This window comes from Arachis duranensis, chromosome 1 (assembly GCF_000817695.3).
Source record: "Arachis duranensis cultivar V14167 chromosome 1, aradu.V14167.gnm2.J7QH, whole genome shotgun sequence".
Classification (NCBI taxonomy): domain Eukaryota; kingdom Viridiplantae; phylum Streptophyta; class Magnoliopsida; order Fabales; family Fabaceae; genus Arachis; species Arachis duranensis.
Genome location: NC_029772.3, coordinates 94,473,757 through 94,486,105, shown reverse-complemented (window position 1 = coordinate 94,486,105; position 12,349 = coordinate 94,473,757). Strand labels below are relative to the sequence as shown.

The following is a 12,349-nucleotide window of genomic DNA, read 5'->3' as shown; positions in this document are numbered from 1 at the left end:
TACTAATAAAATTATTTTTAATATTTTCAACAAAAATAAATGTACTAAAAAAGTAAAAAATATATAATAATATAAAATTGTATTAGATTTTTTTATTAAAGACTAACCTATCAAAACAATATTCAAAAGATTTTAGTATTCGCAAAACAATTTTAAAAAGCATGGAAGCTAAATTAATCTTTAAAAAAATTCTTAATTTTGATAAAAATAACTAAACATCCAATGAAGTTGTTTTTATTAATGAAAATGTTGAGTTGGCTAATAGAAAAGTTGAGATGACTCACCACATGGACTTTTCTCTCTTTTTTATTCTCTCTTTTTTTGGCCTTTTCATCTCCACTCACTTCTTCTACAACCTCATCTTTCTCTTCGTCCTCTTCAGTGAAAATGGTATTTAAAAAAATGATGACACCGATAAAAAAAAAATACAAAATACAAAAAAGACAAAAGAATCCTAAAAAATTTAATGAATTTGACAAAATGATCAAATGTCAATTAATCAAATTTTTGTTAACAAAAAATGCTTATATGTAACTAACAGTGTAAATGACATAGCAAACTGTGTTAATAATTTATTACATAATACTATGAATTATTTTGAAATGTTAGAAATTAGAAAAATAAAATTTCCAAATCAAAGTAGAGTTTATTTTGATGCATTAATAGTATAAAACGTTTTACACAATTTTGCAATCATAATCATTTTTTTGGATGACTATTCACATGATTAATATAAAAGATAATTAGTTTTGCTAATATGATGTTATGTGATTAGATGCATATATAAAACGGTTTTACAGTATATCTAAATTAAATTCATCAAAGTAATACAAACAGTAATTTCTCAATATGGTAAAATACTAAATTGGTCTCTTATGTTTGGAGTGAATCCTATTTTAATCCCTAACGTTTAAAGTGTCCTATTTATATGCAAAATAGTTGAAAACAAGATAAAAAAAAAGAAAAATAAATTAGGGTCAACAAGTAAATCCTAAACCACCATATTGTTGATCATCGTCTTCTGAGAATGACTCCTCCATCGTTTTCTCAAGGTTTGCATAGCAGTAGCAAAACTCGTGGGAGAAGGAGGACGTGTTTTTGTGAGGAGATACTAGTGTTGCAAACATCCTCTATAGTGGAGAACCCTAGAAGAATATTTTGGGAATGCGTCAACTATCATGTAAGTGTCCTATTTGCAATCTCTTCTTTCGAATTCATCGTTAGTTGTTAGTGTATAGAACTTTTTAACTGTTTGATGTATTCTTTTTTATCTTCTAATAACAAATCGGAGAAGAATGTGAGTATTTTACTTGGGCAGAGGCTGAAGGGCAAGACCCACAAATTAAAAATCTGGGGAAAAAAGCAAGTGTGTTGAAGGAAAACTTGCAGAAAGTTGAAAGATAATTTGCATTGGCACTTGCTCCTAGAGTTCTTAGATGGATAACAGCTGGGTTGTTGCTATATGATCGATTTAGTTATGCAAGGCATATGAGTTTGACATACATTTGAATTACTGCAAGATTTAGAATTGTGGTTTAGGGTGATATTATATATGTTTATCTATTTTGCTAAATTTGTCCCTAATTTGATATGAATGTGTAAAGGTACGTGCTGTAAACATTGTCAACTATTAAATGAAATAAAAAAATATGAGTTTTTTAATCTATGAACATACATTTTTGGGCATTGTAACATTTTAAATCAATTTGACAACCAATAAGTAGAAGGCTAAAATGCTTAAAGAAACAGTTCACATAATTATACTCTTGAAAATAAGTTTTAGTCATTGATACTGAAAAAGTCCTAAAGTAGCTTCTCTAAAGCATTACAATATCAAAATAAGTCTTAAAGTATCTTAACATAACCAGAAAAATAACAACACAAAAGATAACTATCAAAATAGAAGTCTTAACGTAGCTTCTCTAAAGTATCACAAGTCCAAAAGTCCTTGGTCATTGCTATTTTCATTACAATACTTTAAATTCATCCCAATGTTTTCCATGCCTTGGGTGATGTTTTGGCCATGTACTTCAAGGTCTTTTTTGATAGACTATTAATTGTTATTGTAGATGGCTGGGATTGATTGTTGCTGCTGGTGCATTTAGCTCTCTTGGAAGAGATTTGTGATTGTTGAGTCCCTACAGCTTTGCATTGCTCTTTCTCTTTGGCTGAGTTTTTGTTGTTGTTTTTGTTGTTGGCTTTGCTATTATCTTGATGGGGTTTCTAGTCCTAGTTGTGCCAACACTCTTCTTGGATGGTTGAACCGCATTATGCTACAACTAATAACAAAAAGCAGAGATATCAACAAATTGATATTAATCCAATATTAGTTTCAACTAGTTTCAATCTATACAGTTAATTATAATTCTTACAATTAGACGAGATCCGTGCAATTTTTACCTTTTTTGCCAAGGTCTCCACCTTATATTTTCTAGGGCAAGTTCTTTAGTTGTGATCAAGTATAAAACAGTAGAAATATTTTTGTTGTTGTCTTTTCCTGGATAATTTCGACAGTAGTCCAGTATTTCATGGCTCATCACCACCCTTATTCCTGCTTAATTTAGGGCACCCTATTGGTTTCCTAAAGATTGGTGGCAGCACATCATCATTTTGAGTTTGCTCCCACAAATTTGATCCATTAACAGGGTAGATAACATGTTGATAGCAATGCATATAGGTCTCTGATGAGCGGATATTTTATACGCTTTTTGGGGGTAATTTCATGTAGATTTTAGTATGTTTTAGTTAGTTTTTTAGTAGATTTTTATTAGTTTTTAGGAAAAAATCATATTTCTGGACTTTACTATGAGTTTGTGTATTTTTTTGTAATTTCAGGTATTTTTTGGCTGAAATTGAGGGGGTGGAGCAAAAATCTGATTTAAGCTGAAAAAGGACTGCTGATGCTGTTGGATTCTGACGTCCCTGCACTCGGAATGGATTTTTTGGAGCTACAGAAGTCCAATTGGCGCGCTCTCAATTGGGTTGAAAAGTAGACATTCAGGGCTTTCTAGCAATATATAATAGTCCATACTTTGTGCGAAGATAGATGACGTAAACTGGCGTTCAACGCCAGTTCCATGTTGCATTATGGCGTTCAGCGCCAGAAACAGGTTGCAAGTTAGAGTTCAATGCCAGAAACAGGTTACAACCTGGCGTTCAACTCCAGAAACAGCCCAGGCACATGAGAAGCTTAAATCTCAGTCCCAGCATACATCAAGTGGGTCCCAGAAGTGGATTTCTGCATTATCCATCTTATTTTACTCATTTTCTGTAAATCTAGGTTACTAGTTTAGTATTTAAACAACTTTTAGAGACTTATTTTGTATCGCATGACATTTTTAGATCTGAACTTTGTACTTTTTGACGGCATGAGTCTCTAAACTCCATTATTGGGGGTGAGGAGCTCTGCAGCATCTCGATGAATTAATGCAAAGATTTCTGTTTTCCATTCAAACACGCTTGTTCCTATCTAAGATGTTCATTCGCGCTTCGCTATGAAGAAGGTGATGATCCGTGACACTCATCACCTTCCTCAATCCATGAATGTGTTCCTGACAACCACCTCCGTTCTACATTAGATTGAATGAGTATCTCTTAGATTCCTTAATCAGAATTTTCGTGGTATAAGCTAGAATCCATTGGCAGCATCCTTGAGAATCCGAAAAGTCTAAACTTTGTCTGTGGTATTTCGAGTAGGATTTCGGTATTGGATGACTGTGACGAGCTTAAAACTCGTGAGTATTAGGCGTAGTGACAGACGCAAAATGATCAATGGATCTTATTCCGACATGATCGAGAACTGACAGATGATTAGCCGTGCTATGACAGCGCATTTGGACCATTTTCACTGAGAGGATGGGAAGTAGCCATTGACAACGGCGATGCCCTACATACAGCTTGCCATGGAAAGAGCCTTGCATTTATGAAAGTGAGAAAGCATTATGTTGCAGGAATTCAGAGGACAAAGCATCTCCAAAATTCCAACATATTCTCCATTACTGCGTAATAAGTATTTATTTCATGCTCTTTTACTTTTTATAATTAAAACTAAAAATTATTATTGATATTATATCCTGACTAAGAATAATAAGATAACCATAGCTTGCTTCAAGCCAACAATCTCCGTGGGATTCGACCCTTACTCACGTAAGGTATTACTTGGACGACCCAGTGCACTTGCTGGTTAGTTGTGCGGATTGCAAAAGTGTGATTGCAATTTCGTGCACCAGTCTCTTTCTTATAATAGTTGTTCACATAACTCTTAACATTTAAACTCATTTTTCTAATGCAACTCATAGCATGCTCACAAGGATAACCTGTTAGCCGAAACTTTCTACAGGAGCACTCATAGTTCATTAAGTCCACAACAAATTTGTCTCTATTACCCTGGCTGCTGGACACCTCATACTTGTCTCTACCCACATAGATGGTCATCCGCTCCCCACCCTTATCAAACTCTCTTTTAATTTTTTTTGTTTATTTTTTCCAAAATATCTCCAGCATATATTAGTATACTTTGTCTATTATCATCCCACCTATTCATAAGATAAACCCTAATATCTTCTAACATAAACACTATGGGTTTCTCTCTAGCCTCTACTATAACAGAGTTAAAACATTCACACATATTGTTTACAAGTGCATCACATATGGGTAAGTAACTAAACCTGGACTTGCTCCAAAGCTTAGCAGGAATCTCCATGAGATGCTTATAAGCTCCTTGATCAACCATCTGAATCTTCTTCATTCTTCTTTCCCACTCCTGGACATATGTTGTCTTTGTAGCTTTCTTCATCATCAATTTCAGCTGAACACCTAGGTACTTTTATATAAAATTGCTATATAAATACCTGACACAAAACCTATAATTTATGCCAGGTAGCAACTCATCAAAGGTAGGAATCAATCCTTTGGACACAAAATTTAAAAATAGAAGAAGTCAACAACATCACAATTTGAAGTAAATATCTATGACATAAACAAGATCCAAGTAATCAGATTAAATGAGAGTTACCTTTTGTTGATCGCTCATGAATGTACACCTTCTGATTATATCAACATCCAAATCATCACACAAATTCTATAAAAACCAAGTCCATGGGTCTTCTGTTCTACTTCAACAACATCATAGATAATTGGCAAAATATGATCATTGAAGTCCCATCTAATAGCTGTTAAAAGTTGACCTCCATATGGAGTCTTGATGAAGTATCCATCAAGATCAATAATGGGTCTACACACCATGAAGCTCTTTTTGCAAGTATCCAAGCAGATATATATCCTCTTAAAAGTTGGTCTTGTATCCTTACCAGGTATTGGTGTCTTTAATTCAAACTCAGGAGGTCTTTGAACTTGTATACGAACATTGATATCTGGATTCGACCTTAGTAACTCGACAGCATAGTCATATATTCTCCTATATTGCTCTCTATAAGTACCATTAATCTCATCTAATGCTAACTGTTTGACTCTGGCGGCTTTGGACTTTGTGAAGTTAACATTCTACTTACTATGAGCTTTCTTCATAAAAGTTCTCAACTTGATCTTTGAGTTCTCACAAGTCTTCTTCATCAATATGCCTTGCTAAGCCATTGGAAACTCATGATTCCAATTTTGGTGTCCTTACTACATGTGTGTTTTTATAACAACTGGTCAACTGTCATGTATCCTCCCTTTTCATCTTATGGTAGTATGCAAACCACTTGCATCATTCTTAGCATACCTTCTTACACATACGACTATCAAACTTTGAGAACCATAATTCTCTATCACTGTGCACAGCATAACTAGTTACACATTCCTTAAAAGCATTCCTGTTCATGTACATTATGCCAACCTCTCATTTATACTCCTTCATATTCTTCAACTGTTTGTGCAAAGGATACTTCCTCAATAAGAGATCCCATTCATCATCGCTTACAGAGACATCCCATAATTCCTCACTGTCATATCTACCATCTTCATCCCTTAGTCCAGCAACCACCACTTTCTCCTTTTCATTAGAAAAACTGGCACTGAATTCTACTTCTACTCTTTTAGCTGCAACATTTTCTTTCATCTTTTGAGAATCCTTTATAGTTGTGATATCAACATAAAACAAACTCCGTCACCATTCCAATTATTATCAATATTATCAAAAGCTACTTCCATTGCACTATCTTCAGAGATGAATTCACTCCACCGTCATCACTATTTCCATCATCACTCTTTGGCTGATAGTCATCATCCTCAAATTCATCATTATATGAAGAATCTGATCTCTCTGCAGATATACAATCCTCCTTCAACATATAACATGTCCCCACACTCTTTTAAAGTATCTCAAAAACTTTGGGCTTTTTACCCACCTTGGCCTCTATAGATGATTGGGCCTTATGCACCACAATTGGACTAGACCCAACAGTCTTCATAATGGGTGCACCAGCCTCACCACCATCTATATCTTAAACTTTCTCAATGGTACAAGCTTTTCTAGTAGTAGTACCATCTTTGTGAACAACAAAAAACTCTATTATGTTGTCCCTCAATCCAATCTTGGCCATCTCTATTGCATCTTTGTCTATTTGAAGCATCATAATTCCTTTCTCTATTTCTTATTTCGGAGACTTATACTACATCGCATCGATGTTCTCTGCCAAATACCCTTGTTTGACTACTATCTTAGTAGCCTCGAACCTACCCCACCTATCTTCATCACAATAGTCCACTATAAAAGTCTCACCCCCACCTCCCCACATAGTATAAAAGTTCACCGTCAAACCCAAACTTTTTCTATGATGTATCTTGACACTAAAATAACTCATTATCTCAATAACCTGTCAGACAAACATAACATACTCAATAAAATTCTCATATTAATCAACAACAATAGAAAGGCATACATTTAATCACTAGGGAAAAATAAAAACTTCAAAAATAAAATAAGAAAACGAATATTGAACTATAAAATAATACAATCACACACGCAGTATCGTCACCTATCATCATGCATTAAGATGAAAACCAAATGGGTAGAGGAGATTTGATAAATGAATACCTGACACAATCTTCTTCAGGAGATGAATGGTTTCAAACTAACTGCTGTGGTGGAACTTGAATATTAGTGAACGACAAGGTCACCTATCTACATTCGAATTGTAACTTTTGAATGACGATCGGTAGGGTTTGTAGGTCTTTTCATTTCGTGCTTCACGAGAAGAGGCAGTGTTGGAGTATTCGTTCTGTCTCAATGTGGGAACGCTTACACGTCTATTAACCCCTACCCCTTCAAATGGCCACGTCAAACACGTCGTTACCAATTTCACTATAACTTAACGGTAGGATTTGATTGAGACTAATCAAAACTATTTTGGATATATAAGACACTTTAAACATTAGAGATTAAAATAGGAGTCACCCCAAATGTAGGAGACCAATTTAATCCTTTACCCTTCTCAATATCTAAACTAGACAACCAGTAGAACTTACCCTGATATACATAGCAATCTTTCCCAAATTCCTAATTTGAAGGTGAAACCAATGGGTGGACAGGGTGGTGTAAGATTGTGCATAAGCACATGTTCAAGAAATCAAATCAGATAATGATCTCGTTCTACAAGCTTTGGGTGAGGATTGAAGGCAAACACAATGATTTTGCATATGTCGGATGTTGAAAACTCTTAGGATTCGAAGAAATCAAAATTTTGGCTGCAAAGTTCGTTTGGCATTTGCAATGAATAATTTGGGTGCCAATCAGAAGACTTTAAATGCCGTCATTTTCGATAAACCAATGCAATCACATTGTTTGGTTTTTACTAGTTTCGAAATTCATGTGATTGGAAATCGAAGTGATGACTTTTGGTGGGAAGCCACAGGTGATGATTAGGTACGAGAGTATGAAAGATTTGTTGTTGGAAGTTGAATATTAAAGAGGTGAGGTTGAGAATAGTCTCAAAGAAAGCATGACCATGAATAACTATAAGAAAATGCAACTTCAAATGATCAAACTGCATCTCCTTGAATTTCCTAGAAGGAGCCTTCAACATTTACGGAAAGCATATAAACTTAATAATATGATTTAGGACCTCCATCACTTATAGATTGCCTTTGGACAGAGAAATTAAGATTGAAAGACAGAGGTTAAGAAATATAAATTAAAAGACAGAGACTAAATTAAATTTAAATATTATGCTTAGTGTATTCTGTTTATTTTCTTAAATAAAGAAAGTCTAGGAGGCTAGTAGATTTTGTGATTTTTAACCATCAATTAACCATCAATAATATTCTTAATGGTGTGAGATTGTATCTAATGGTGTAGAATCATTCAATTTTCGTTTGATGGTTAAGTATTTGCCAAAATTTAACAAAAGTGCTAGCGCCCTATCACTCCTCTTTAAAAAAAAAATAAGAGATGGAAATTATTAAAGTTACTAAAATATCTTTATTTATACTTCAACTTTAAAATAAAATCCTAATCCCTTAAATTCAATTTTCAGGAACCCTTTCTCCCCTTTTCTCACTGACCCTATTCTGGAACTGCGTCGGAGCATTGAAGACTACCTCCATTCAATCATGTCGTTGGCAAGTTCACGAACGTCGACATAAAAGGCGATTCCCTTCAGCAAAGCGTGTGACAGTGGCTGTAACGCTTCTCAATCACGCCAAAATTCTCGAGATTGTGATTTCAGTGCCGCTTATTCCCACGTCCTTGGAGCGCCACCGTCTTTACCTCCTCTTTTTACACCATTGTCTCCTCTATTCTTTCTCTATTTTCTTATCTTCTCTTCTTTTTTCCCTCAATTATAATTTTGAGATATATTTATGATATTATTTTTCGTATTATTGTTGATGGTAGAGACGAGAGATGGGATGGAGTTAGGAGGTGAGAGGTGGTGGTTCTGGTGGCGCCAATAAAGCAGAAGTGGTGGTAAAAGAATTGAACGAGGATAAACTTAGAATTAAAGTATTTTGAGAAGGAGTTATTTGTTAGAGTTTTTCAATATCTATCTTTAAAATTTCAAATTTCTCTACCTTAATTTTATAAAAATATTGAAGTAATTGAAATTTTGTATTTAAATTTTAATTTCTAACTATTAAAATAACACTGAATTTAAATTTTCCAATTTTAGTTCCAACACTATAGTAAATGCTATCTTAGCATTAAACCGTTTAAAATTAGGTATAATATAATTTTTAATGTCACAAAAACACATCAAATAACTAATCACAATTCTCACAAAATTTTCCCAAAAATTGAGGAAGATAGTTACGAATATTATGGTTAGGTCTACTAGCTCGGATAATAATTATTTGATTTAAAAATTTTATTTTATCCAACTTATAACATTTTAAAATAATTTAGAATGTCATGTAATTATATTGTTAACACAGTTTGTCATTTCATATACTTTGCTAATTATATAAACGTTTTTCTTTAACAAAAACATGGTTTTTGTCAAATTTGTTAATTTTTCCGAATATTTGTTGTCTTTTGCGTATTTTAAGATTATTTTTGTTGTGATAAGAATTTTTTGGATAATATTTTATTATTTTAAAAATTTTTAAAATATTTCTGATTTTACGAAACTAAAAACATAAACACATAACAATCCTTTTATTTACTAAATATAACATTAAATATAAAAAATATAAATATATTTCCATTACTAATCCGGATTTAAATCTTTTTGTGCTGTGGGATTAGAACTTTAGCGGGGATCGTATGATAGACCCTAAACGGCTTGGCATTTACTGATTTTACTTTGGGATTGAAAATTGGCGAAACAAAACAAACCGCGAAATCGCATGGAACAGCGCGGGCCTTGAGTCAATGGGCTGTTCGTAGTTTGATACAACTCCAGGGGCATCACTGTCATTCCACACCTTAATACAAAGTGTTAATAGTTTTCTACTTCTTTCTATGCTTAATCCAAGGTCGGGGTCACATTTTTGCATAGAAAAAATATTAAAAGGGAAGAGAGAGAAAAAGAGGAGAGAGAGAAAAAGAGGAGAAAGTTCACGCTGTTACGTCAATGGCGGTTAGGGTTTCCTTTTGATCCCGCGAAGCTTAATTCCTTCACTGTAATTAATTTCTCTCTCATTCTCCTTCTTCACAAAAACCCTAATCTCAAGGCCCCCCGAGGTTGAGTTATGCCCCTTCCCTGCTTTTGAATTTGAGGAGCTGAGATGGGCGCGCCAGAGAAATCACAGGCTAACGCCAATTCGATGCAGGCAAGTAATTGGAAACTTCCACCTCAGCTATGTAATCTTAGTCCTATGTGTTTTGTTTTGCTATTTGATTATTTTTGGAGTTGAAGTTTCTATCTAATTTATTGGTGCGGGAGCTCGAGGTTCTTCATGGAGTCTGATGCTATCGTTGTAGATTCCGTTGGACTTGTCCTGTTTTGCTTTTTCTGTGGACTTCTTAAATAACTTTTTTTTGGCACTTGTTATTTCTCTTCATCCCCAATTGAATTGAATCGTTCTCTGCTGTAAGCCTGTAACAGGACCCATTTCTGAAATTTGCTGAGAATGCATTTATTTGTGCTGGAGTTTTGATATTTGTGGTTCTTTTAATTCGCATGAGCTTTTGTCGCGACTATGACTTACTTATTTTGGCTATGGCTGTCAAATAGAGATAGTGCATCTCACAATGATTCACTTGAGAGTAATCTAGGATTGCTTATGCAAGAAATGTAGTGTTTTGTGGAACGGGTTGCTAGGTGTCAATTAACTAGACGTAGCTAGTAGTAGAAAAGCAGCTAACAATTTAACATTCCATTAATGGAATTGCACAATGCTAAAAGAGATGGAGTTGCTGTGAAGTGTTAAAATTGGAATTTACTCAAATGCTCAATCAACATTGTCTTGAAAATTTGGGAGCAAAGTGTTCCAGATTTGAGAGAAAAAAAAAAGGTAATTCATATATATAGAATGCTGGGTATTTTTTACTGGCACAACCTGAATCATAGTTAAGAACTAACTTCTCTCAAAAACTGCATGTCTTATATCAAATTTTTATAGTATTGACATTTAATTGTGTTCTTCTTTAGCTATTTTTGTCTATTTACATTTATCAGATTAAGTGTTTTTTGCTCTTTTATATAAACTACCATGTTAATCATTTATAAATTCATCAATTTTAATCATGAATCAAAATTTACAATATACTAAAAGTTCGGTATACTATATTTTTTCTCAGTAATAAAACACGATTTATATTAAAGGGTAAAGTAGTGTTTTGGTCTCCAACGTCTGGGGTGAATCCTATTTTGGTACCTAACGTTTTAATCGGCCTATTTTTATCCCAAAATGTTTAAAATGACATCAATGTTATTCCACCGTTAAATCCTTCACTAACACTTAACGAAATTGATGTACTATTAATAATGCTTTTGTTAAAACTACATTTGCTCAACCCCTCTCTCCCACCTTCACCCTCTTAACAAGTCCAACTCCCATTCTCCTACTCCCTTCTTCTTCCTTCTCAAACCCCTCTTGGAGAATTAATAGTGTAAAAGGGAGAGGAAGAAGGGAGTAGGAGAATGAGATTTGGGCTTGTTGAGAGGGTGAAGGTAGGAGAAGGGGGTTGAGCAAACATAGCTTTAACAAAAACATTATTAACAGTACATCAAATCCGTTAATTGTTAGTGAAGAATTTGACGGTGGGATAACATTGATGCCATTTTAAACGTTTTGGAATAAAAATAGGACGACTAAAATGTTAGGGACCAAAATAGGATTCACCGCAAACGTTGGGGACTAAAACAGTACTTTGCCCTATATTAGAAGTTCCATAATACTATATTTTTTCTAGTGCTGAAGTTTTATTTAGGCATCACGTCATATCCTTACAAGATAACATGATAATAAATTTAATATTGGCTGCACCTTTTTACAAAAAGATGAAGGCAGGAGTTATTTGACCATAGAACTTCTAGTTGCAATTTTATTTATTCGAGGTTTGAACCTAGAACCCTAAGACCAAGAGGCCACTACTAGTGGCTTTGCAACTTTTTATTTGTTTTGTAACAATTGTTTTAGTTGTCATATTAACAAGAAAACACATATCTGGATTTACAGTAGAACACATAAGAAGACACATAAATGGGATTTACAGCAAATAATGTTTTATGAATGGTATCAGCTTTTTAGTGCTATCTTGTTTAACTTGAATTAACTAAATTCTATCCTATCTGTCATCTAACAAGAAGGGGGAAAACCTCCACTTTCCTGCCTATTGTCAGTTGTTGTTAGCAATTGCAAATCTACTATCTAACATCCTATGTTGACCTTCTTATACATTAATGTAAAAATGATCCTATCTGGTTCTGATATTTGCTTGAGAGATAGGTTTAGATTCTGTTCTGAT

At 33.9% G+C, this 12,349-nt stretch overlaps 1 protein-coding gene across 1 annotated transcript in view; it reads left to right on the top strand.

Moving 5' to 3' along the window:
* The first annotated feature begins 9,921 nt into the window (after positions 1 to 9,921).
* The window catches only part of LOC107462982 (uncharacterized), a 12,215-nt gene continuing 9,787 nt past the window's right edge, over positions 9,922 to 12,349 (top strand). The window contains exon 1 of the mRNA XM_052251594.1: positions 9,922 to 10,209. Coding sequence (XP_052107554.1) covers positions 10,165 to 10,209 — 45 coding nt within the window. The 5' untranslated portion in view covers positions 9,922 to 10,164. The remainder of the gene's footprint in view (positions 10,210 to 12,349) is intronic.